At 36.5% G+C, this 26,317-nt stretch overlaps 1 protein-coding gene and 1 pseudogene across 3 annotated transcripts in view; both read right to left on the bottom strand.

Moving 5' to 3' along the window:
- Positions 1-26,317, bottom strand: part of RGS7 (regulator of G protein signaling 7) — a 511,512-nt gene that overhangs the window by 146,549 nt on the left and 338,646 nt on the right. For all 3 annotated transcript variants that reach the window (XM_049635135.1, XM_049635136.1, XM_049635137.1), the window contains one exon: positions 18,505-18,555. In XM_049635135.1, the coding sequence (XP_049491092.1) occupies positions 18,505-18,555 (51 nt within the window). The remainder of the gene's footprint in view (positions 1-18,504; positions 18,556-26,317) is intronic.
- LOC125926004 (40S ribosomal protein S15a-like) lies at positions 4,119-4,587 on the bottom strand (annotated as a pseudogene).

The raw sequence follows: 26,317 nt of genomic DNA, 5'->3' as shown, positions 1-26,317 counted from the left end.
CCCTGGCCAAGCACTCTACACCTGTTACATGTGGAATTTATCAATTGTGTTGAAAATAAAGAAAGGAAAAATGACTTTAACTTTAAAAAATATTTACTTTTGAGTATTTCTTTGATACCTATAATAAATTCCCACTTTGATAATAGATACAATTAAAGCTTACAATTCAGGGGCTGATATATTACTTTTAAAAGACAAAGTTGGACGAGCCTATGTGTCTCAGTTGGTTAAGTGTCCAACTCCCGATTTTGGCTCAGGTCATGATCTAACAATTTGTGAGACTGGGCTCCACATCAGGCTCTGCGCTGAGGGCATCAAGCTTGCTTGGGATTCTGTCTCCCTTCTCAATGCCCCTACTCCACTTGTTCTCTCTCTCTCTCTCTCTCTCTCTCTCTCTCTCTCTCCCTCTCAAAATAATAAATTAATAAACATTTAAAAGACCAAATTAAGAGTTAATGTCTTGATTGAAGCCTCACATCGAATAGTTGCTCTAAGAATAACAAGAAGAAAATATGTAATTTGTATGAAAGGATTATTAAATTTATTATTTTGTACCTATAAATTGCAGTGTTTACTATAATAAAACTTGAGAATTTATTAAATTTTGAAAATAACAGAGGATAGAAAAACTTCAAATGTCATCATCTCAATTTTTAATTAACACATAGCGCAAACACAAAAATTATTTCAACTCAATCAATCTACATTTTACATCCAAGTACATGCTTACATACATTTGGATAGAAAACAGCTAAAACCCAATTTACTTTTCTTCCAGAAATCTTTGAGCCCAACTTTGTTTTAAAGTAGGCTTCACCCTCAGCACTGAGCCCAACATGGAGCTTGAACTCACAATCCTGACATCAAGACCTGAGCTGAGATCAATAGCTGAATATTCAACTGACTGAGCCACCCAGGCTACCCTAAACCCAACTTAAAAAACAAAACAAAACAAAAACAAACAGTAAAATACTCAGACTAAAGGCATTTGAGGTGAGACTCCTGGAACTTGGGACCTTACCCATTCCTCCACTGATGACATAAATGGGCCTAAGTCTAGTCCCTTAATTTTGCCCATGGTAAGAAATGTTGTATTGCCTAAACCACAGTTTTAGAGTAACTAGCTGAAACAAATTCTGAATGTAAAAACTTCACAAAAGCAACACAGCTTGAGACTTAACTATGTTTAAAAAAAAAGAAAGAAAATATATTTTATTCACATGAAAAAAACTGTTAAGAAATTTAGTCTAATTACAAAAATGTCTAATGGGAATGGTCTATGAAGTGTGGTTATGAATAAAGATATGGTAAAATCCATTTTAATCATATTAATTATTTAGCATGTTCAGAATTTGAATTTGAGTAACAAAATAAATTTTGAAATTGGAAGAAAAAAGACAAAAGCTTTATGTAAATAATTGCTTCCAGAATTTTTATTTATTTTTTCAGAAATTTTTATTTACATCATTAATAATAGAACTAATTACTTGAATTGTTTAGTTTTTATTGATTAAAATGGTGGAAGTAGGGGCACCTGGGTGGCTCAGTCGGTTGAGTGTCTGACTTCGGCTCAGGTCGTGAGCTCATGGTTCATGAGTTTGAGCCCCGCGTCGAGCTCTGTGCTGACAGCTCGGAGCCTGGAGCCTGCTTCAGATTCTGTGTCTCCCTCTCTCTGCTCCTCCCCTGCTCACACTCTGTCTCTCTCTCAAAAATAAATAAAGGTTAAAAAAAAAACTACAGAAAATGGTGGAAGTGGTAAAAATAATTTGTAAAGTAAGGCATGTAAATGTACCATTTGAATATGAAGAGAGCACAGTTGTTAAAAAAAAAAAACTAGTATCAATGATAATAAAATACCACCCTTTTTAAAGTTAGCAAGTATGCAATGATAGGGAAACATACTGTATCAGAGAAATAAAAGCTTCATAGTAGTATTTATTTCCGCTTTCAATCTTCTTTGCCACCTCCTCCTTTGTTTCAGTTAATACAACAGTGATATCAATATGTAGGTACCAGGTTGATGGATGAACACCAACATTTTATCTGCCTTATATCAAAACAATCTATTATAAACTGGGAGCTCATTTTAGTTTTGATCAGCATCTTCAGAAATTGACTGTAATTAATAGATAACAGATCACACCTGTCAGAATGGCTACAATCAAAAACACAAGAAACAAGTGTTGATGAGGATGTGGAAAAAAAGGAACATTCATGCACTGTTGGTAGGAATACAGGTTGGTGCAGCCACTGTGGAAAATAGTATGAAGTTTCTTCAAAAAGTTCAAAATATAACTACCCTACAATCCAACAATTGCACTATTGGGTATCTATCCCAAAAATACAAATACACAAATTCAAAGGGATAGTGCACCCCTATGTTTATAGCAGCAGTATTTACAATAGCCAAATTATGAAAGCAGCCCAAATGTCCATCAATAGATGAATGGATAAAGAAGATGTAGTATGTATACATATTACTCAGCCATAAAAGAAGGATACAATCTAAAAAAAATAAAATCTTGCCATTTGCAGTAACATGGATGGGGCTAGAGAGTATAATGGTAAGTGAAATCAATCAGAGAAAGACAAATATCATATGATCTCATTCATATATGGAATTTAAGAAACGAAACAAATGAGCACAAGAAAAAGAGAGAGAAACCAAGAAACAGGCTCTTAACTACAGAGAACAAAATGGGTGATGGGGATGGGGATTAAGAGCACACTTGCCACGATGAGCACTGAGTAATATATAGAATTGCTGAATCACTATATTGTACACCACAAATGAATATAACACTGTATGTTAACAATACTGGAATTAAAATTAAATACTTAATAAAAAAGATTCAATATAGGTGTAGCTTAGTAAGCAGTCACAGGAGTGCCATCTCTTCTATGTAGAAATCACAACTCCAATTTATAGGATGCAAACATATTTTACTATTATGCTCATGCTTATTTTTACTTACTTCAAATGAAAACTTCTGTGCAACCAACTGAGGTGTCCAAACATAGCAGGCATAGACCAGGAATTTGATAAGTTGTATGCTATCTATTGGCATGCTCTATATGACTTTAAATTTGAAGTGTTCCTTGTGATTACAGTATGTAATGAAGTTGTTAGCTCCCTGCACTCTGTCTTTTGAACCTGAAGCTTTACTAAATCTGCTCTCTCAGAAAGGTCACCGATGACTACCTAGTACAAAGGAGAGCTTCCCCTTGCTCTCTCAGTGCTCTCTCCTTAACAAGCCACTGATGAATCTCTCTTCATGGAACCTCTGTTTGATGCCCTCCAAACCCTATCTATTTTGCTGTATTTCCCACTGGCTCCCAGACTCTTCTCTGTTGTTGTCCTCCCAAATGCTATAGTGAGGAACTCTCTTGAAATTTATCTTTGCAAGGGATCCCATTTGCCTTTACTTTTTCTACATGCTTTCTTCTTTGGCAAGCTCATCGAGTTTCAAAGCTTTGATTTCCAAATATATAGCTCCTTCATTCACTTAGTCAGTACAGGGGGAAACAAGGTGCCAGTCCTATTCTTAGGAAGTGTGTAGTGTATTTTAATAGGCAAAACAGGCAAATAAATGGGCCAACCACACCATGTAATAAGAATTTCAAGGAAGTAAGTGCAGTGTTCTGGAAACACATTAAAAAGACATCCAATTCAATCTTGAGAGGTCAGGACACTGTTCTGAAAGAGTTGATATATAATTCAAACCCTAAATAAAAGGCAGGAGCTACGAAGCAAAGAGGAGGTTCCAAGTAAAGAAAACAGCACATGGAAATGCTTGTGATCAAGAGGATAATGCCATTTAACAAACAGCCAGCAATCTGGTGGGGTGGGGCAAGAAATTGTGATCTGAGTGGACACAATGGTAAATATGGCTACTGCAAAAAGGGTTACATATTCAAGCTAAAAAGTTTAGACTGTATCCTACGGGCAATGCGGGATCAATTGGAGTTATGAAACCTCAGAAGAGACATGCTTACATGGAGTTTTGGAAAGGTCATTGTAGATGCAGTAAAATGAATATATGGGTGTGGGACAAGGAAGAAGGGACATGAGTTAGAAGACTGTGGTCATTCCCCATAAGATGTGACTATGACTAGAATTAGGCAATGCAGAGATATTTTTTTCCACTGAGGTATTTTATTTGTACGTATATATTATACCCCCAGGAAAAGAATTCCAGGACTTTCCCTTCTATGTGTTTTCATCTTGCTTCTTCATGGTCCATGATGTCAGCTGAGGCTGTTAGTACAATGAAATCAAACTAGTGGGATCAGAGAAGATTATTCTGCCATTTTTCTAGATCTTTGTGTTGTACATCAAATCTGGGGCTGATCACTCCACACTTGTTTAACATGTCCATGAGGTTCACAACAACTTTCCTAGTTTTGTGATAATCAATGACTTCAAATTCACCAATGTAACTAACCATGCTTCTTCATCACAGTTAGAAACTGGACAATGACTTCTGAACATGGCCTGAATGGACAGGGAGCTTAGCATCTGCTTGTATTTTCAGCATTGTTAATGTTCTAGAGAGCATCTGCTAGAACATTCATGAGCACCATTATGGCAGCACAGAAAGATGGTGGAAAGAGCAGTGGAGAGATATTTAAGAGAAGTCTACACGATTTGAGGATAAAATGATGAGGTCAGTTTTTATTTGTTGAATAAATGAAATGCCTGCTAAAAATCCAAATGAAAATCTCTGTAATATAGTTAGATCTATAGACCAGGAAGTCAGAAGGAATTCTACATGCGTGTACACACTAGCAGTGAATTAAATAAAGAAGTACATGGCCTGTAGAGAGCCAATAAAGGAGAAAGACCATGTTTGTGTCTGAAAAACCCTGACAGTTAAGAGGCAAATATAGAAATCTGTGAAGAATACTAAATCGGAGGGTGAGAAAGTTTTAGTGCAAACCAGACAATGGAGTAATGTAAGACAAGAGGGAGTCAAAAATGTTACAGTGAGGTCAAATTAAGGGCTGAGAAATGATAACTGAATTTAGCAACAAGAAGAATATTACTGGCCAGACTAAGTAAAGTTTCAGATTATAAGCAGAAGATACAAGCAAGATTCCAGTGAATTGAGAGATGAGTTATAGACAGAGGAATTAGAGACAGGACAGCTGAGTTTATAAAACTAAGAGAGAGGAAAGTAGCCAGGATGGACCATCTATCAACATAGAACTGTCTTGTAATGGGGAAAACCAGTGGTGAATAAATTGATAAATATACGGCAGTTCAGGATAGACAAGAGAAATAGGAAGGATGCAATAAGAACCCTGAGGTGGTGCACAAGGTCAGGATAACAAGCACAGGAAGCCTAACCCAGATGGGCAAGGAGACAAGAATGGTTATAGACACTGTCATGTTTTTTGTGAAGCATAGTGAGTCAGAAAGTTGACAAATTTCCTCTTTGATTTATATTTTCACTAAAAGTTACAGTCTGCTGTTGAGAATGGCAGAGAATGAGTCTATTGGGAGACTTCAGGAAAATGAAGGCTTTGAATAATCATTCCCATTGAGTAGGAGCTATGACTACAAAACATGATTGCCAAGAGACCCTGAAGGCCTGATTGGGTTTGGAAACTGTGACACCTTGGGGACAATAATCTATAGCACTGAGTGTCTTTTCCATAGCATGTGCACAATTTCAGATAGAGACAGGCCCTTAGCGAGACTGACCCAGGATTATACACTCTGTTGGTGGATCACTGGAAGGACAGGCCAAGAGAAAATTGAAAGCATTTGTTAATTAAAGTGGCGGACTGTTTTGCTCCTGGTACAATGATTCCTCTAATGTCTGTCTTGCCTGTGAGAGGGGCAGTATGGGTATATTGACACCACTGCACCTCAAATACAAGAACAAGCACATTTTGTGTGTGCCTAATTGTTAAATGCATGAATGGTCCTATCTTCAAACCTGGGTCTCCGGTTACTGTTCAATCACACCATCACATCACAGGGAGAAGCCTGGGCTTCTACCATCCTCATTACTCAAAGAATATAACATTCCACAGGGGTGTTGTTTAAGATGATGGGAGAATTTTGCATCATTTGTATGATATAATCTAAGTAATAGCTTACACTTCTGCCCCATTCTTTATTTTTAAACTGTCTGCATCTCTGTCAACTTACTTGAAAACTTTGTCTGTGACATGGTGTGCCTAAAATCAATGGTTTGCTCAAATGCCTCAGTTAACAGAGGTCTTCCCAACCACATAGCCTTATTTAACTTTTAGTGGCAGCTCCTGCAAGCCATGCCCCCAGGATTTGCTTAAGTGAGCGAATATGCAATGTGATGGAACATTTGACAGAATCTGCAGAAGTGCAGGTGGACAATGAGCATAGGCATGAGAAGGAACTGCATGAGCTCCTCCTTTCCAGCAATGCTGGCGGGGATGGTGGGGCGGAGGGCTGGGGGGCTCCCAGATGCCAGGTACTCATGCTCAACTCTTTGCTCTTATTTCTCTTATAAAGGGCTAGGTGGAACAGTAGGGGTGTAGTTAAAGGCAAGTTAAGGCACCAAATTAAAATTTCCTTTATACTTTGAATAATTTCTTCCTGTTTATGATACTGCATCAGTGACCAAGAACTTATTAGGCTACCATTGTACATATGTTAGTATATTAAGCATTTTATCAAATTTGGGGGCCCAGTTGAGAGCTGGAAAACATTAATAAAATATAGGGGTTCATGATTATACAAAGGTAAGGAAATGGGGAAATACCTATTTCTAGAGGGACAAGATGTTCTCCTTCCTTGATGGCTGATCATTGCTTACCAGATGGAGCAGAAATGTCTGAGGAGAGCAATTCCAGGCTTTGCATGCCCAACCACCCAACACCTTCATCTTATCTCCTGTGTCATTCCAAAAAAACTGACCTACTTTCTCTCCCTAAACCATAGGAAAAGAAATGTCGACAACTGCTACTTTTCTAAGCTAGAAGCAAGTGGTCTGACCTTGAATCATGTTAGAAAAGATAGGATATCTGAAGGGGTCAGGATACTTTCCAATGGCTTTACATTTGTTGAAAAATTCTCAGAAAAAAAAAAAAAACAAAGCATAACCTAAAGCAGTTATTTCACTTGCTATAATATCATTTCTGGCCTAGAGATAAATTTCCAAATGATAAATTTGGGTTTTTTTATGATTTTTATGAGACTTTATTATGTCCTTGCTATGCCTTTGCTTGGGTTTTCCAGTGTACTCTAATATTTCAACCAATAAATCATGATTGCTTCTAATAGGATCTACTATTTGCTCATAAAACTCATTTTTCCATGGAATAAAAGCAACCTCCTTTAGGCTGTTTCAGAACATTAATTTCTTGTGGTTGGATAACATATATATCCTTGACTTTACTTAGGGGAAAATAGATTATTTGAAATCTATGGATGGATAAACCTGGAAAGTTTCACTTTCTGTTCTATAACTAGACACTTTGTATGGCACGGAGGGTCATGGGAACCTATTGTTTCACACTTCGAGGTAAACTTCCATCTAGAGTGTGAACCAAGAATATTGAAATATGAAAGATAAAAAATAATAACAGCCTATTTATATGTTAATATTTTCTTTGTTAAAATATTCAATTCAATAATATTTAAATGCCCAATATGTGCCAGGCACACTAAAGATGCCAGGGGCAGAGCAAATACAAAACGAAGACTCTGCTCACAAAATGCACATTCTTTTTTTTAAATGTTTAATTATTTATTTTTTAAGTTTTTTTAATGTGTATTTATTATTGAGAGACAGAGAGAGACAGAGCATGAGCATGGGAGGGACAGAGAGAGGAGGAGACACAGAATCTGAAGCAGCCTCCAGGCTCTGAGCTGTCAGCACAGAGCCCGACACGGGGCTCGATCTCACAAACTGCGAGATCATGACCTGAGCCAAAATCGGACGCTTAACCAACTGAGCCAACCAGGAGCCCCCAATGTTTATTTATTTTTGAGACAGAGACAGAGTATGAGTAGGGGAGGGGCAGGGAAAGAGAGGGAGGCACAGAATCCTGAAACAGGCTCTAGACTCTGAGCTGTCAGCACGGAGCCCGACGCGGCGCTCGAACTCAGGAACAGCGAGGTCATGACCTGAGCCGAAGTTGGACGCTTAATCAACTGAGCCACCCAGGCTCCCCTCAAAACGCACATTCTAATGAATAGGTGCCTCAGATTTTTTTAAATGACCTGAAGTCAGACCATCATGTGACAGTGGAGGGACAGCCCATGCCCGTTTCAACAAGGGTGGTATTATGTCAACATGCCTTTGGAAGAGGTCAATCCTCAAACATACCCTAAAAAGAGGTCAGTCCTAAGATGTCCTAGGAAGAGGTGAATCCTGGAGTCAGATATGAGAATTCAGAAACTGTGGCCAACAGTAGGATGAATACCTGTATCCTTTTCTTATTGACAAGAAATCAGTTAAGCCCTGACTCTGGGCCTGAATATGCCTGGAAGATTTTCAGGGTTTGGGATGTTGACCACTGTGCCTAGATGTGAGGAAGGCAACAGGGAATCAGTTTCTAAAGGACTTACCATCAGATCTGGACTGTGAAGGGGTAACAGTTACTTTCCATGCTGTATTTTCTTTTTACTATCTGTGACGCTCAAAAACATCTTGTGAAAACTTAGAGTCTGGGAGATGAAAGTGGGAGTCTGTGAGGATGTACAGTCTTCAAAGAACCCAAGTAGGAGTGGTGCCCTTGGTCAAGGTCCAAGTGATGGTAGCAGATGGTCACTGTGCTGGAACACAGCAATCTCAAAAGGGCAATGGTGGCTCTGGTAAGGATGTGGACATCACAAATAGGTGGAGCGAAGGGACACGAGATACTGGTTCATGAGTGGCCCAGGAAAAATATAAGATATGGGGAAGGGAAGACATGAGTGGGACTAGCTCCAATAACAAAGCCAGTGAGAGCTCACGTCTTCAAAGGAGACTGGACAGATATGCTAGAATTTTAGCTGTCACTACCTGAGTGCTTTTTATGAATGCTTTTATTCTCTTCTTTATACTTGCCAGATTAGCTATCGTGGGTTTATAATGGTGTTTTATAATTCAAAATGTTTTAACAACATTAATGTGTGCTCTATATAGTACTACATGTGACCGTCTGATATCCATCCCCAAGAAAAGTCTGTTGACTGACCTACCAAGCAGCTACTAGGGGGCCCTTGAGGAAATAACCAAGGAAAACCTGGCAGATCACTTAGTGAAGGTTAAGGTCTCAGCACTAAAGCCCCCAGAAGGATAATAAACAAGTGTGTGTCCATATTATTGCTTACAAAGAGGCCCACAACTACCCAGACCACAGATATTTCCATGGATGAACCCCAGCAGAGGAAAAATCAAATGTCAGGTTTGCTGAAATAGCCAAGTAACCCTTGACAGTCTGAAAAATCTGACATCCTCTCTTTTTGTGGCTAGGATCAAAGTCGTAATGACGTCTGGCAGATCGCCTTCCAAAAAAACTGGATTAAATAAAAGGAGCAGTTATTTATAGAAAATGACAAAGTCACAGTCCAAACCTGTGCCTTACATGAAATGGAGTTAATCAGAATTCTATGTAGTGTACATGATGTACCCTAGTGGGCTTCAATGTCCAGGTATTCGTGAATGCAGCAAAAAGGAACAATTCTGAATAATCTAGAGATACCAATCATTTAAATTATAATGTAATTGCAAAATTAAAAAGGTATTATTATTATTAGACATAAGGACTTCTTTGCTTACAGGGGAATTTTCAAAGTATGAAAATCCTATTATATGTTTCACTGAGTTTCTTAGAGTCATTATTTTAAAAAAAGGTCTTCTTTTTATGTAAAAGCAGGAATCTTTATGTGTGGTTTGCAGCCAAAGGATAGTGAAGAGACTGGTGCATTCATGCCATGGTAGGATCACATTCTGGTCACAAATCTTCTGTGAGCCCTGATATCACATGTTCTGTGCTGCTGTTGCAAGCATTTCTTGCCATTCTTAGATATAACAATTGGAAAAACTTTATGAATAGGACAAGTAGCCTTGTTCTCAGCTCAAATAAAGAGGGGAAAATCCCAATTCATTCTTCGGTTGGGAAATGAAAAATCTGCTATCTTAGTGAAAGATAAAGGAGCCTGACTTTTCAGACAGCTCTTAGACAACAGTCTACGGCTCTCTCTGGATAACATATATAAGTACTTACATTTCCCTGTCCTTTTTGAGTGGCTGGTCCTGATGAACTGGTCTATTTTCAACAATGTCCTATGCTCTAGGCCTTATTATCTTTACGAATTCCTTTATAATTTCCTTTCCTTCTTTACAATTTTCATTCCTCCCTTTTTTCCTTCTTTTCTCCCATCCAAACCTCCTACCTTTTTTTTTTAAAAAAAGTGTACACTCGGGGCACCTGGGTGGCTCAGTTGGTTGAGCATTTGACTCATGATTTCTGCTGAGGTCAGGATCTCACGGTTCATGATGTAGAGCTCTGAGTTGGGCTCTTCACTGACATTGTGAAGCCTGCTTGAGATTCTCTCTTTCCCTCACTCTTTGCCTCTGTCCCACTCATGCTGTCTCTCTCTCTCTCTCAAAATAGATAAACTGAAAAAATGTGTATATTTCTTTCTCTCCCCCCAAAATCAAGTTGGCTTATAAAAGAAACATGTATACACAAAAAAGTTAATAAAATAGACAGTGAAGACCTAAAAAGAAGAAAGCAACAGAGAGGTCAACCAGCTGTTAGAAGAATTAGACAATGCCACGGGGCAATTGTGTTTTTCCATTAGGTCTTTATTTTTGTTTTTTGTTTTTATTTTCTAGTGAATAGGATAGAAATATCAACCTCTGCTGATTTATGGAATGTTCCTAAGTGAGTTAAACAACTATTTAAAAGTACACTGAATTCTAGTATCATTATGCTTGCTCAAATTTTACAAGCAAAAGGACAGCAATTCTAATTAGATTCCCAGCTGTTTTTAGTATTTTCCTTAACTGTTGGCAACTCTAATAAGTAATCTATAAAAAAAAAAAATCTGCCAATCAAGTAAAAATGGGAAAGATCATAAAACCCTGGGACTGGCATTTACAGGTGCGTGTGCTGGCCAGTACAAACCAAAATAGGAAAATGGCATAACCAGATGGCATCTGCTGAATCTCTAACAAATGTGCAGTGTGGATATCATGTCTTATATCCATCAGGTATGAATCCTAGCTCCCCATCTCAGCTCTTCTCCAAGCCTTAGAGACCTCATCTATAAAATAAACTTGATACTCCTTCTCTGGATCTGAAAATGTTAATGTTTTGATATCAAATGTATCTGGTTTGAGTATTGGTTCTATCTTTTAGTAGCTTCATGATCTGAGACTTAGATTTCTGATATACCATGTACTTCATGAAGTTTCTTTCTCTTTTTTCTTTAAGGCTGAATAACACATATCAAGTTCTCAACATGGTGTTTGCACATTGTTGGTGTTCAGTACACCTGAGTTCTCTTGTCTCTTCCCTATTTCCAAGAACTAAATAGGAAGGAAACATCCAGCATGGTACCTGAAGGCACCCAATTAATTAATGTTAATGTAGTATAATTATTTTCCATTGTTATTGCAATATAGTGATGGAGGGGGATATGAAGGCAGCCAGAAGCCCAAACCAGAAAAGGCTTCTATCAACAGGAAAAAAAAAAAGCCCTCTTGGTGGCAGAAACCATAGCAGATATACTGGGAATAATGACTTCTATTTTGGTAATGAAAACTTCTATTCATCGACTTTATGAAGACCTTTCAGTATATTTTGGATTTTAAGTTTTAATTACGTAGGGCAACTGCAGAGATACATTCGTCAAATGACAATAGCAGTCACTTGTTCCATTATAAAGTGCATTTTTAAATGCAAATGCAGAACATGCATACATACATACATGGAAAAAGTGATATTGTTAAGTAATAAGTTAAATGAGACAGTTGGCCTCAACAGGCTGGATGTGATTGGGCTTTACTTGTTGGTACTGATTACTTTGAATGGGAGACATCATGCAGCAAACATCTGCAGACTTTTTCACTTTCTGCATTTGTAGAGTATTCCCAAGGGGCAATGGGCACCAAGAGAGACTTTCCTGATGATATGAAATGTACAGGATACCATACTTTTTTAAAGGTGGGGTGGTAATAGAATATACGCAAAAAGGAATTACTGTTTTCTTCCGAGGAAAAGCTAGTAACACACTGAAAAGAATACATGAAGAAAACCATGGCTCCTGCTCATCTCATGTGAAAACAATTAGAACGACAAATAGTTTCCCTCATGTAGTTAACTCTGAAGGTTTGGCTGTAGTAGCAGACACATGGGTTGGGAGCAAGTGCCCAAAGATATGAGGCATTTATTCACGTCTCTTTAGGCGTTATTTAAAACAGAAAGTGCATATTTGAAATATGTATACTTGGGTTATGTCTACTACCTTGAACTAAGTCAAACTAATCAATCTTGTTAGAGGTGTATGAGATGGCTCTGATTTATGATTTCTTGCATGTTATCACCAGAAGGTTAAATGATGCCTTAAAAACTCAGAATGTTTTCCTAAAATGGTTCACTAGTATTGGAACAATAAATAATAAGGGAGTCACTTTATTTCTTTCATATTGACATGATAGCTTACAGAATGGACAATAAAATATGTATTTTATAAGGTTTTTTTTTTTTTTTACAAGAGGGTCTTGATATAATTTGAAAGAGTGTTTTAAATGTCTCTATTCTCCTGCCACCCAAGTAAGATTGTTGTTTGAAGCAATATGAAGAGCACACAGAAAAGATTTCTTTTTGATTTGGGGTGCCTGGGTGGCTTAGTCGGTTAAGCATCTGACTTGGCTCAGGTCATTATCTCACAGTTCATGAGTTCAAGCCCTACATCAGGCTCTGTGCAGGCAGTTCGGAGCCTGGATCCTGCTTCAGATTCTGTGTCTCCTTCTCTCTCTCTCTCCCCCTTCACTCACATCTGTCTCTCTCACAAAAATAAACATTTAAAAATTAAAAAAAAAAAGAAAAGATTTCTCTTTATTTTGAATGTAAGATATATGCATTGGAATATGTAGAAAATAGCTTTAACAAAGGGTATACCCAGGATGCATTAGCTAAATATAACACCAAATCTAAGAAAATCAATTACTGTATCCCAAAAGACACTATGTAAGGGACCATCTGATCAGCTGGATTCATGCACCTCTCATGGTTGCTAACCATGTAAGGAAAAGCAGAATCTAAGCCTGAAATAATTGTGCCAAAAGGAGAAGACACACAGGGTAGAGATTTGGAGATCAAAGTTCTGTTTCTTTGAACAGGTTTTTGTGTGATTTCGGACATTCATGTTTTTCTCAGTTGACTTTCCAATTGTAAAATGAATATATCTTATGTCTGCATGGCTACTTCATACTATTGTTGTAGTATTCAAGTAAAACGATCTGTTTTAAATTATTTAGAATAGCATGAAATGCTTTGCAAGTACAAAATATTATCAAGGATAACAGAGACATTCTATACGTTCTCAATTCTGATATACCCTCATGTTCCTTGAGCTGATTTCTCTGGAAGGCCAACCAAATCCACAGGATATGAAGGCTACTTGTAACACAGTTTTATTATATTCATTAACAGAATTTGGATCATTTTGTCTAGAGGACTTGTAGAGAATTGGGAGGTAGATGACGGACTCTAATGGTGAGCATAATGGGTTGATTTAATTAATTCAGTGAACAAGATATTTGATCCAGTTGAATGATGTGTAAGCAAAATATCTGGTTGACTTATCTGAATCTCAATTTTCCAGATATTTTTACAATAGATAATACCTTTAGAAGAAGAAATTTTACAAGTATTCAACATTCAGTTTTTATCCTGGATAAATCTCTATTTGTTCTTAATCTCACTCTTCTATCTGCATTTTAAACCACTTCTTTCAAATTGGGTTTGGTTTAGATAAAGAAAAATTCATTTGAAATTTCTTTCTCTTCACTTTTCCTCATCTATTTAGGGGAACACAAACTGAATCACTGGTTATCAAAAACTTAATGTCACTTCAGTGGATTCCCATTAGTAAAAATCAAGCGATTATTGATAACTGATCTTGACACTTCAGTCGATGACTGGAGAGGATGTATGTCTTCTGCCATTAAGATTTTTTTTAGATTTGACTAAAGCAATAAGGCTAACATGTAAAATAAAAAATAAAAGATAAAATTAATCAATAAATTGAGTAGCAGCAAGTGTAAATAATTCATGGTAAAGAAATTCAATTGGGAGCCGAATTATAGAGTCTTCATAGAATGAATAGGTTGTGTTTGAAGGCTAGTATAAAAATTGCATGCATTTTAAAGAATCCAAGTTAGCTAAATATGCCTGCAAATGTTCAGAGTTTTAAAGGAATCTGGCCTATTTAAAAATAAAATCAAGATTTGGGCACACTAGAATGTTGACTCATTTAAGCTTCACAAAACACCGTATTAAAAGCATTTTGCTGAAGAAGAATAAAAAGAGAGAGAGATTAACTACCTTGCCCATGCTTACAGCCAGTAAGTACTTGAATCAAGACTTGAGCTCAAGTATGTCTTCAGAGCCTATGACTCATTTTGTATGAGTCAGGTATGAGTATGTCAGGTAGTGTCTCAAGGAATACTGAGATCTGAAGAAGCATGGGTGGATGGAGAGAAAGAGAAAAGTGGGGCAAGCAGGGTACCATTAAGGGAACACAGAGAATGTACTTAATATTCTTTAATATCTAGTAGTCATAGTGAGGCTCATTTCAGATTTTGGCTACTCATTGGACTGAGGATCTTAAAGTACTCCTCACCTTGGTCAGCATCACTTCAAGAGCTTGGCAAGGGTGATTCTTCCAGTGAGAGGCAGCAAAGATTACAAATGAGCAGAGTGATGTCAAGAAGTTATTAATATCTGCCAGTCATTTTGTGAAGGATGTAAACTTCATTGAAGCTTTGTCTTTTGATAAATTTTCTCAAAATATCATCCATAATTAATGACATGATTGATACTAGACACAAAGCATATTTACTAACAAATGATGAATAGGTTCTGGAGGATAAATTTTGCAAACAGAAGCCAAAATATAATAATACATATCACAGAAAGGCATATCTGAAAAGCAGAAGAAATACAGATGTGGAAGACTTTTGCAGTAATGGCCCAAATTTGTTCACATACCTCTGTATCTATGCTGTTGGATAGTCCTTCCCTACACTGGTTCTGGACTTTACCATGGTACTTGCCTTGGCAGATGAAACTATAGAAAATGTGACTTAAGTACAAGCCACTATAGTAAGACACCAGTGCCAGCCGGCCAAAGGATGAGAGAATGAGATTCACCTAGCTGACAACCTACCCAGTATCGAATACACCAAAAAATCCTAGATCATCCACCCAACCACCTGGCTACAATCCAGAAGAAGAAAGCCCACCAGAAATCAGCCAAACAAACCCCCAGAAAATGTGACGAGCCAATCCACAGAATTATAAACTAAATAAAATGGTTGTTTATTTTAAGCCATTGAGTTTACACAGCAAAATCTATTTGATATGATAGAATACTGTTTCAAGCAATGAGAAAAACAAGCAAAAGGTATTATATACTTGTTTCCCAAATAGAGACCTAGTAATCCAGAAGGATCATACTGCAAGGACTGTGTGTATGTCCAGGCATAAAGGGTTTGGACATCCTTAAAGAATCCCATACCTCAGAATGATAGGAGAGAAGCAGAATATTGTTGTACAACCAAAAGTAAAATAGAAAAGTACCATAGGGTCTTGGGAAGCACAGCGTACTTTCCCAGTGTGAAGCAACATCACTTGGTGTGCCCCCAATCTAAGCTTGGTAGAAGCAAAGATTATAGACAGCCAGGAAGAGGTCCTGTCAATGTGAACATGAAATCACATAGAAGCAATGGAGTGGACCACCAACTGAAGACACTGGTGGTGGACATTATGCCTCCCAGTAGGTGCCGATATAGACAGAGATCCACCAAGGGCTAAATTCCTCCTCTTACTCTCCTGCCCCCATCCAACAGTTGATGTGCATCAATTTCCTCTCTATGAAACCAAAGTACCACTTTATTTTATCAGCTAGACTCTAACTCTGAGACTAATGCAACTTATTCTGGGCTTTGTGTTTTCATACACATTCTATGTTCTCAGCAATAGAGTTGAAAGGTATTAATAAAATTATTAACTCTTCACACCACAAAAACATAAGCTAACTTTATAACTATTAACTCATCAACAACAACAAATCACACAAACAGAAACCTGCATCCAGTATTAAAAATTAGGGAAGGGTGCCAAAACACATGACTCCAAAGTCTAATATACTATTAGACTAATCTATTGGATTAGATTGCAACAGCCTCCTAAGACGGTGCAACTCTCGCCCCTTGTCCCCAGATGGGCATCAGAACCTGCTCCTTTCCCCAGGAACTGGTGTCTTCTTCCAACTTGCCACAAAATCCTTTCAAAAATGATTGACATCTAGAACTTCCAACAATCCTAGAGGTCTTCAAACAACCACTTCACAATGAGATAGAAGCCTGAAAGAAGTTCCTGTCTTCTTTTGAAATGTTCAGAAAATTTGTACGGTTAAAATTAGACCTTTTATTATAACAATTATTTAGTCTCTCTTTATGAGCAATTCCAAAATACTACGATTAATTTCATATCTGCATCCATCAGAGTGAGTTTCATGATGTCAGTTACGTTCTTGACCATATTTAATCAGAATCATGCTGCCAGATTGATTCATTTCTGTGTGCACATCTGTTATATCTTCAGAGCAGTCATCAATGCTTCTCACTCTTCTTAAAATCTAGCCTTTTACTCTGCAGAGGTTAAACTAGTTCATTCAAACCAATCAGCCAATCAAAAACTGTTTTTTTGGGCAGTCATAAATATGACTAAAGAACATATATGTTCCTTCCTGGATATGATTGAATTTATCTTTCCCATGTACCTTCTAATGAAGCTTTACAATTTCCTTAAACTGTTGAGCAGCCAAATAAAATCAGTTTTCAGACATATTATAGCTAAAATTATATATCATGTGTAAATTATAAACAATGATTGTTTCCTACTGGCTTATCATATCTGTACCTGTTTCCTGCTTCTTAGACTATTACCAAAGTGCACTTTTGGTCTTAGCTTACAAGAAATATTCTTGAATCCACTTCACCCTTTGAGCAATAATGTTTCTCGTAAATCAGTAGTTTCTTGGTTTTCAGTGACTGTGCCAAATGGGGCTTTGGTCTGGTGCTACAGTTTGTAAAGTCAGACTGACATGAGGCTAAAATGTAAATTTGATAAGACTGTGGCTCCCTATGCCAGTAACTATCTCCTCTTTTCACTTAGTAACAATATGATGCTGGCCATAGGTGCTTCAACTTTAATTGTTTTAATCCTTTTTAACCTACTAGGATAGGTATTCTAAAAGCTCACGTGCCAGATGAGCAGGGGGTGTGCACAGGCATTTATGTATGAAATTACACCTACAGTTTCTGATAACATGGCTTTATAAAGTTAGCTCAAAAGAAGGAAAAATACAAACTTTGCCTTTCAATGTACTGTTATTTCTAAACCATTCTAAGGTGGTAACCAACAGAGGCAGCAGCAAAAGACGTGCTGAACTCTTTTCTAATGGATGTGACAGTTTATTGTGTGGTTGGTGTATTGCCCTCTTTCCCTACCAAGTCATTCTCAGTCACTGTAATACCAATTTCTGTAAGTTTTTTGTTTGATTTCTCAGCATCCTCTCTAAACAAAATACATCTTATTTTTCACTTTAGGGATGTAAACTGTTTACTGCATGTGAAAGCTCTTACATGACATTTTAAAAAAGCCATTAAATGCCTTCCATATGAAGAATTTGTTCTAGGCAATGCACAATGTGAGCTGGTAGAAACTGTTCCCAAACTGTGGAAATAAGCTCAGTGCTCCAGAACAGACATAATGTCCACCACAGTAAATGGCTCCATGACTTAAATAAGAGCACTAAAAAATCATGTAGGCATGATCAAAGAATCAAAATTACAAATAACATTGTCTTCAACCTCATGCAAAAATGAAGTTAAGGAAAGATTATAAGTTAATGAAATTTACCTTTATGTGTTTTATGAAGGGCAATTTCATTACTTCATAGTCATATATAATATAATCACATATATTATATCTACAATCAATTATGAACATGTATACAGATTACCCATTCTGCAATTGCCAATCATCTGAATCAAATTTTATGAAATGGAACATTAAATATGTGAAAAATTGTTAAAATACACTAAATAAATTTTAGTTAAATATATGTTGATTGCCATAAAATTTGTATAAATGCTAAAAGCATAGTTTAGATGTAATTATAATTTTTCAGATTGGCTTGCTTGTCATATTAGCCCTGAGAAAAACATATTTCTTAAAACCACAAAGCAAATAATTCTATCAATGGGAAAATGATTTATTTACCTGGATCTTCTATAGTTAGGTTCTTTATTAACCATTGAACAATGTCTGACCCTAGAAAAAGAAAAACACAAATATTTGTGATCATTTGTTTATATATGTTAACTCTAAGAACTTGCAACTTTTGTCACTTACGTTAGTAAGAATGTTTATCTTTTTAGTTTATGTTTTTAGTTTATATATATATATATATATATATATATATATATATTTATTAAAGTATAGTTGACACAGAATGTTACATTAGTTTCAGGAGTACAACATAGCGACTCAACAAGTCCACACATCATGGTGTGCTCACGGCAAGCATAGCTATCATCTGTCAGCCTATAACACTATTACAATACCATTGACTCTATTCCCAATGCAATACTTTTCATCCCCATGACTTATTTACTGTGTAACTGGAAGTCTTTACCTCCTACTACCCTTCACCCATTTTGCCCATACCGCCTCCCCTCTCTCCTCTGGCAACCACTAATTTGTGCTCTGTATGTATTTCTCTGAGTCTGTTTCTGCTTTGTGTTAAAATTCACATCTAACATGAAATCATATGGCATTTGTATTCCTCTGTTTGACTTATTTCACTTAGTGTAATACCCCCATAGAAGTCCATCCACACTCAAATGGCAAGACTGAGTGTTTCTAATTGTTACAATAACATTAAAGATCAACCACATATGGAGTACTGAAAACAGAATGTGAATACATAGTTTGTTTTCAATGAGCCCAGGTGAATACTAGTAAATTAGTTAATACTAAATATTTAGGCACAAAGGTTTAATATGCCTGTACTGGATAAAATGATTCATTCATCTGTTCATTGAATAAATGCTTATTGAATGCCCACTATGTTTATTTTTTCCTTTTTTTTCAAATTTTTATTCAAATTCTAGTTAGTTAACATATAGTGCAATACTGGTTTCAGGAGTAGAGTTCAGTGATTCATCACTTACATACAACACCCAGTGCTCATCACAAGTGCCCTCCTTATTACCCATCACCCATCTAGCCCATCCCCACACACCTCCCTCCATCGGCCCTCAGTTTGTTCTCTATTGTTAAGAATCTCATATAGTTTGTTTCCTTCTCTCTTTGTTCCTTCTTCCCTCCATATGTTCATCTGTTTCTTTAATTCCACATATGTGTGAAATCATATAGTATTTGTCTTTCTCTGACTTATTTTGCTTAGCATAATACACTCCAGCTCCATCTATGTTGTTGCAAAAAAATGCCCACTATGTGTGAAGCACAATTCTGAGCATGGCATAACCAATATTTTATAAGATGGTCCTTTATATCTACTCTCAAGCTAAACCAAATTTGTTGTTAGCTTTTAAACACTCCTGTATGTTTCAAGTCTCCGTGTCTTTATAGTACTATTCCCTTTGACTGAAATGTCTTACCACTATTTTCAAGACACACAAGACTCATTTACAATAGAACTTTCCTTAACCCTCACTTTTGTCCACTGACTTTACAACAACCTCCATTGGAATTCACTGGTACCTGTGTAGAATTGTATTGTAGAATAGATCACACAATGTTACAGCTGTTTATTTGAATAATGCCCTCAAGGAAGTACCTTTAAGTGGGGTACCATATTCATGTTTCTATATTCAGAACATAGCAAGTGGTTAATAATGTAGGATGAATAAAAAAAATTATTAAATATGTGTTTTTACTTCCTAAAGAAGGAATGTGGGATGGTCTGCAGAAAATGTAATGTTTGAGCTAGATTTTGATATATGATAGACAAAACTCAGTTGCTGGAGGCCTATGTCAAAGTTAAAAAGGGAAAAATAGCCAGCAAAAACTATTTGGTGTATTCTTTCTATATACTCCATGCTGGGAAAAACAGGAACTTGACACAATAAAAGTATGTGTATTCTTTTAAATACAATAATAAAAGTATTCACAGTGTATTCAGCAGATCTTGAACTCCAGGCTAAAGAATTTGGATTTTTTCCCCATAAATCAGGCAGAGAAAGGGAGACACGGTATGTTTGTTGTGTTTTGTTTTGAGCAGAAGAATAACCTTATCAAAACAAGTTTAAGGAATTTGATTGGCAATACATAGGAAGTGCCTTGGGCCAGTCAAAAAGAAAGCAGGGCAGCCAACATTTCTACTGGTTGAGATCCAGGGTTGAAAGAAAAAGTACTGAACTAGTTCAGTGTACAAGTGGGTTAAAGCAAAATTAGAGGCTTGCTTCTGGACTTTGTGACTAATTTGGTATGGAGGTGGCCAGTGGAAGAACGGAGAGAACTCAAGGTTTCCAGTACAGGAGCATTGTGGATGAAAAGGATGGTGAAAATATGAGCAGAAATGGGAGATTCAGGAAGAAGACTTGATCTACCTGAAATATTAATTTCTATTTAAATTTGGCTTTCAGCATCATTTATTTATACATAAAACAGCAAAAAATATGTATGAAAATAGTTTTGTCTACATAGTAAGCTGCGTCAGGACTACATGAATGAACTTTCATGTGAGCTGAGATTCTACTTCTACTGCTCTCGGGGACTGGCCTCAGTTGCGTCTCAGATGTGTATACGTACACATGACTGACATTAACAATGGCTAAATAATCATTACTGCTTGATGCAAAATAGCTCAAAGCTATCTTCAAAGTAAATTTGGGGGAGCCTAGCCAGCTCAGTCAGTAGAGCATGCAACTCTTGATCTTGGGGCTATGAGTTCAAGCCTCATATTGGGTGCAGAGATTACTTCAAAAAACTTTAAAAATAAAATAAATACACTTGATTATCAAATTTGAGAACAATATCCTAAAAGTTATAAAAACACTCATACTCAACATTGATTTCCATATGCATGCATTTTTAAAAAGACTTCACATGTTGAATCTAACGTATAGTCTTCTATGTCTGTTTTGTTTACACCTGCCATTGATTTCAATACATGTGATAACATGGATTCACCTAGATCCTAAAGCAGCTCTGAGGTAAGGGAGGAGGGGAAACCACTCACGAGAACACAGGTATTTCAGAGAGCTATGTTCAGCCTTACAACCTAAGGTTGAGGCATGGTCACCCCTTTAAAAAAGAGGAGGACTCAGTTTTTCAAATATGTATGTATTAATACTTGACAAATGTAGAATTCCAGGTATTCAAATCTTATGTGCTATCTCCAGGTAACTTGCTCATTTTCCACATTTGAGCATCTACTTGGGGAACATATGTGAGCAGCCACTGGACTTTTTCCATCTTTTCTAAGAGAGCCAAACATTGGTTCCAAGACTATAATTTTCTCTTAGTGTAAAAAATGATTTAAAAATGCTTTTAGAAGGAGTTTTTTTAAGTTTTCTTCTTTTTTGTCTGAGCAGAAAGAAATACAAAAAAGCCTAATTTGAAACTACATTTAATTCAGGAAACAGGAAACTTTCTTTCCTAGCCTAGATTTGAGTACTTCTATTATGGTCATATTCTCTGCTCAGCTCTGAAAGGGATGATTGCACCACTTGTCAATATCACTTAGCAGATGCTATAGTGGTTTTATTGTTGTGTGGTCACCTCAATATATTTATGGCTTTAAGTGGAACGTTATGAATTACTTTATTGTTAAATGTATACCCAAACTCACCATATTCACCTATTCTGCATCTATGACAGCAAGATCTTAACTCCAAGAGAAAGGTAGGACACAGAGAGAAAAAAAAAAATCCAGCATCATGATGGAAAAAGAAAACTGAAAGAGAAATGTGGTATCACAGTCATATTGAGACCTACAATTCAAACTTAAAAGGGTGCATTACAGCCAGGAGGGGTGTAGAAAGAATGGCACATTTCTAGCAATGTGTCTCAGCCTTATGTTTAATGAATAAATGAACAGATATGTATAATGTACATATCCAGAGTATTTTAGCATGCATGCATCTTTATTCACAGTGCCTTACAGTAACATGAAGAATTGTTTTCTCGTTGTTTTTCTTTTCTTTAAAAGATGGCAAAGAGCTATTGAATAGCTATAATGTGAAACTAGCTAAGAGACGCAACAATATCTTAAACCCCAAGAAATAAAAAAAAATACCTCTATGACTATAACTACCAGAAACTTTAGCCCTGAGCAGTACCTATTATTGCTTTGAATTCTTAGAGGTTACTCTTGTAACCTTTAGAGTTACAAAATTATGTGTTCCCTGTACTTAGCAGAAACAGTACAGGTTTTATTATTGTGTAATCCCAGTAATCTATGACTCGAAATGAAAACAAGTTAAGACCGTTCCTCATACACTGCTCATAGTTGCTCACATGCTGTACTGTTTCTTACTTCCATGACTTTGATGGTGCTATTCCATTTCCATCTCTTTTTCCTTTGGCCAATTTCAACTCAGCCCATTAAAGTTCAGGTCACACGTTAACGATTCCAGGAAACCTACTCTACCCACTCCTCCTGCAGGGGGGGGTGTATTCGTCTTTGGATCCCAAACACCCAAACCAGTGCCTCACATGTAAAAGATGATCAGTAAATGTTGAAAGAATGGATGAAATGACCACAAGGTTCCCTCTCCAGATCATTCTCTAAGAAAGTTTACAAAAAGATGGCATCCATCATGCAAAGAATATTAGATTGGCATATAGTGTTCAGCCACCATAATCACCTTTCACAGTGATACTTGTCCCATTTAAAGGCTATCTCTTTACCACTCCACCCACAATTAAAGCAAAACAAAGTAAGACATTTAGACATCAGTATTATTTCCTCACCCAGGCTATGGAACTGACTGGAAGGGGCTTCCCCAATTCTGGCTCTGCTGCAGAGTGACAAGACCTGAGCCAAGTCCTGCCCTACACCTGCATTACTTCCATTACACCCATGTTCCCTCTACTGATTAGAGCACACTCTCTCAGCTATAAGTGTCAGCTATAGCTATCTGCTACTGAAGCTGATGGGAGGCTCACAAAGAGAAAAATATTGTGAAACTTTTGCACGTATATATGAGGACTTTGTAAAGCAACCAAAATGTTACACTTTTGATTTGTATCGTTTACGAAAATACTCATTTTGTAATTTCTGCTAAAGCCATTAATGAAAATTTTAGCTCTTAATCAGTGGAAGAAGCCCAAATACTCCTTTTCAATATTTCTCTTTCAGGAAAGTAAATAGGCTCTTTGCCTGGGGTAGAGTTCCTGGATTGGTTTTCAAGCCGATGTTTAATCAAGATCATGACAGTTTATCTGCACTTTTTAAACTTTGTTATGTAAGTTCCATAAACCATAAAAAGAGTTCTTCAGACACAAAACAAGGACTTTGTGACTCTTCAAAGCCTAAGAAGCTGTAAAGTTAGAAAGTAAAAACAGCAAAGCAGCAAAGATGGCAATAATCAAAGGATATGAGAATATCAAGATGACCCTAAGGACAGTTTCCCACCCTCTCCCAGAACTCAAAATGATTACTGACCAACCAGAGAAGCTTTTTTTTTTTTCCCAAATTGTCTGCTCAGCAACACCACTTGTCTCTTGTATAAGATGGCAAGAATACACGAAATGTTGTGGAATTAGGCAAGTGAAGGGGAAAATGGTTCCTTGCTTTAGTCTTTGTTGTGATACACAACACTGTGAAAAATCAAGAGAAGGATGAGTTTGCCATAATGTTGCCTCACGATAGGGAGAGAGGATCCTTTTGAAGAACCATTTTTACAATTTTATTTTATTTTATTTTTGTTTTTACGGTTCTTCAGACCCACAAGAAATGAAATAATTAATAAAAGTAGAAGATGTGCAAATAAAATATGAGTTAATGTGCAAATAAAATAACTATGAGTTAGCTAATCATTGGAATTTACCAATTCTATATGCTAGCCACTAGGCATAAAGAAAAGATTGTAGACCATTCCTGTCCTCAACACTTAATCTGTTTAAAACTAAACACAGGCTATGTCTCATTGTCTCTGTGAGGAACTATGAGATGAAGAAAATATGTATTTATTGATAAATAAAAATTTCCTCCAGTCAAGTCTACAGCTGCAATAGGAAGTTAGAGCAAACTAACATTTACTGAGTTTTGGGTGCATAATATGGTAGGTATTTCACATAAGTTTCCATTAAAATCTCTACTTCAGCTTTTAATAGTAAATTCTCAGAAATATACCAAATGAAAATACCCAGAACCAAAATAAGAATGAACCATCCCAAATGTATATCTAAATATGCCTCTCTCCTAATGAAAAGTTTGCAATGATCTTTTCATTGGCATCTGGAATCTGAAGACTTGAATGGCATACAAGGTCTTCCATGGCATGCCTCCTCTCTACCTCTCAGCCTCAGATCCCACCCTTCCATCTTCTGGATATTACAACTTAACAGCATCAATTTGAACTTCTTTGACCATAAATAGCATGATACTTTACACTCTATGCTTTTACAGACACTGTATATTCTGGTTGGAATAACTTCCTCCATTTAAGACACAGCCCAAGTATCACTTTCTCTTGGAAGTTGTCTTGGTTATTATCTCCTTCACCTCCTGTTGCACCTGTTCCTGCCCTGGGATCTCATAGCACCGTGTCCATTCTTCCATTACAACATACCACGTTGAACATATAGCATCTAAACATGTATCGCTAGAGTAGAATCCTCCAGTACTTGAGCACGGCACCTGGGAGAGCCTCAAAAACTACTAGTCAAGATTTGAAACTAATTTCCCAAAGACCAAACTCAGAATATAGTATTCCTATATTCTATGGAATCTTCCTGTATTTTGAGGTAGTTATTGGAATTCTTTAGCTGTTATTGCTAACCAAACAAGCGTATATTTTCAATGCTATGAAATTAAGAGGTATTTGATTTCTTTGGATTAACAATATCTTGTAAATAATCAGAATTTTAATAACAATTGTTAAATAGAGTAAAAAGGTAGTAATTTTGAACAGTACCTTTTAAACTGGAAACTCTTCATTTTGATAAATAATAATGGTACTACTGAGATAAATACATGTATCCTGTTGATGATATTTATATTTAAGCACTTCTACTTTGCCTCATTTGGTCAATAAAGTTAATATATTCAGAGTTGAAAAGTAATTATACGTGGTCCACAACTACATTTTGGTAATTTTATTTTTTAATTAAACTTTTTAAAAATAGACTTTATTTTCTAGTTCACATAAACTTAAGCAGAAGGTACAGAGATTTCCTGTATACCTCCTGTCCTCATACATGCATAACCTTTCCCAGTACCAAACCCTACCAGAGTCCTACATTTGTTACAGTTGATGAAGGTGCATTAACACATCATTATCACCCAAAGTCCCTAGTTTATATTAGAGTTCACTTAGTGTTCTACATTCTATGGGTTTAGACAAATTTATAACGACATGTATCCACCATATTGTATCATGCAAAGTAGTTTCATTGCCTTGAAAATCGTCTATATTCCACTATTCATCTCACTCTCTCTAACCTCCATCAACTAATGATCTCTTTATGGTGTCCATAGTTTTGCTGGTTCTAAAATGTTGCATAATTTGAATCATACAGTATGTAAGCTTTTCAGTTTGACTTCTACAGTTAGTAATATGCATTTGAATTTCTTTCATGTCTTTTCATGGTTTGATAACTCATTTCTTAGCACTTTGCATTGCTTGAGGGTGCCTAGAATATGCAATGGGGAAGGATAGTCAACTCAGTGAATGTTGCTTGGGGAACTAGATAGTCGCATTCAAAAGAATGAAATTAGACCCCTATATTACACCATACACAAAAATCAACTCAAAATGGATTAGATATTTGAATTTAAGAACTGAAACCATAAAAATAAAACATAAAGAAGATCCTTGACATTGGCCTTGGCAACAAT

This window comes from Panthera uncia, chromosome F1 (genome assembly GCF_023721935.1).
Source record: "Panthera uncia isolate 11264 chromosome F1, Puncia_PCG_1.0, whole genome shotgun sequence".
NCBI classification, from domain to species: Eukaryota; Metazoa; Chordata; class Mammalia; order Carnivora; family Felidae; genus Panthera; species Panthera uncia.
Note: the sequence above shows the minus strand (reverse complement) of the source record. Positions and strands in the feature narration are given on the sequence as shown.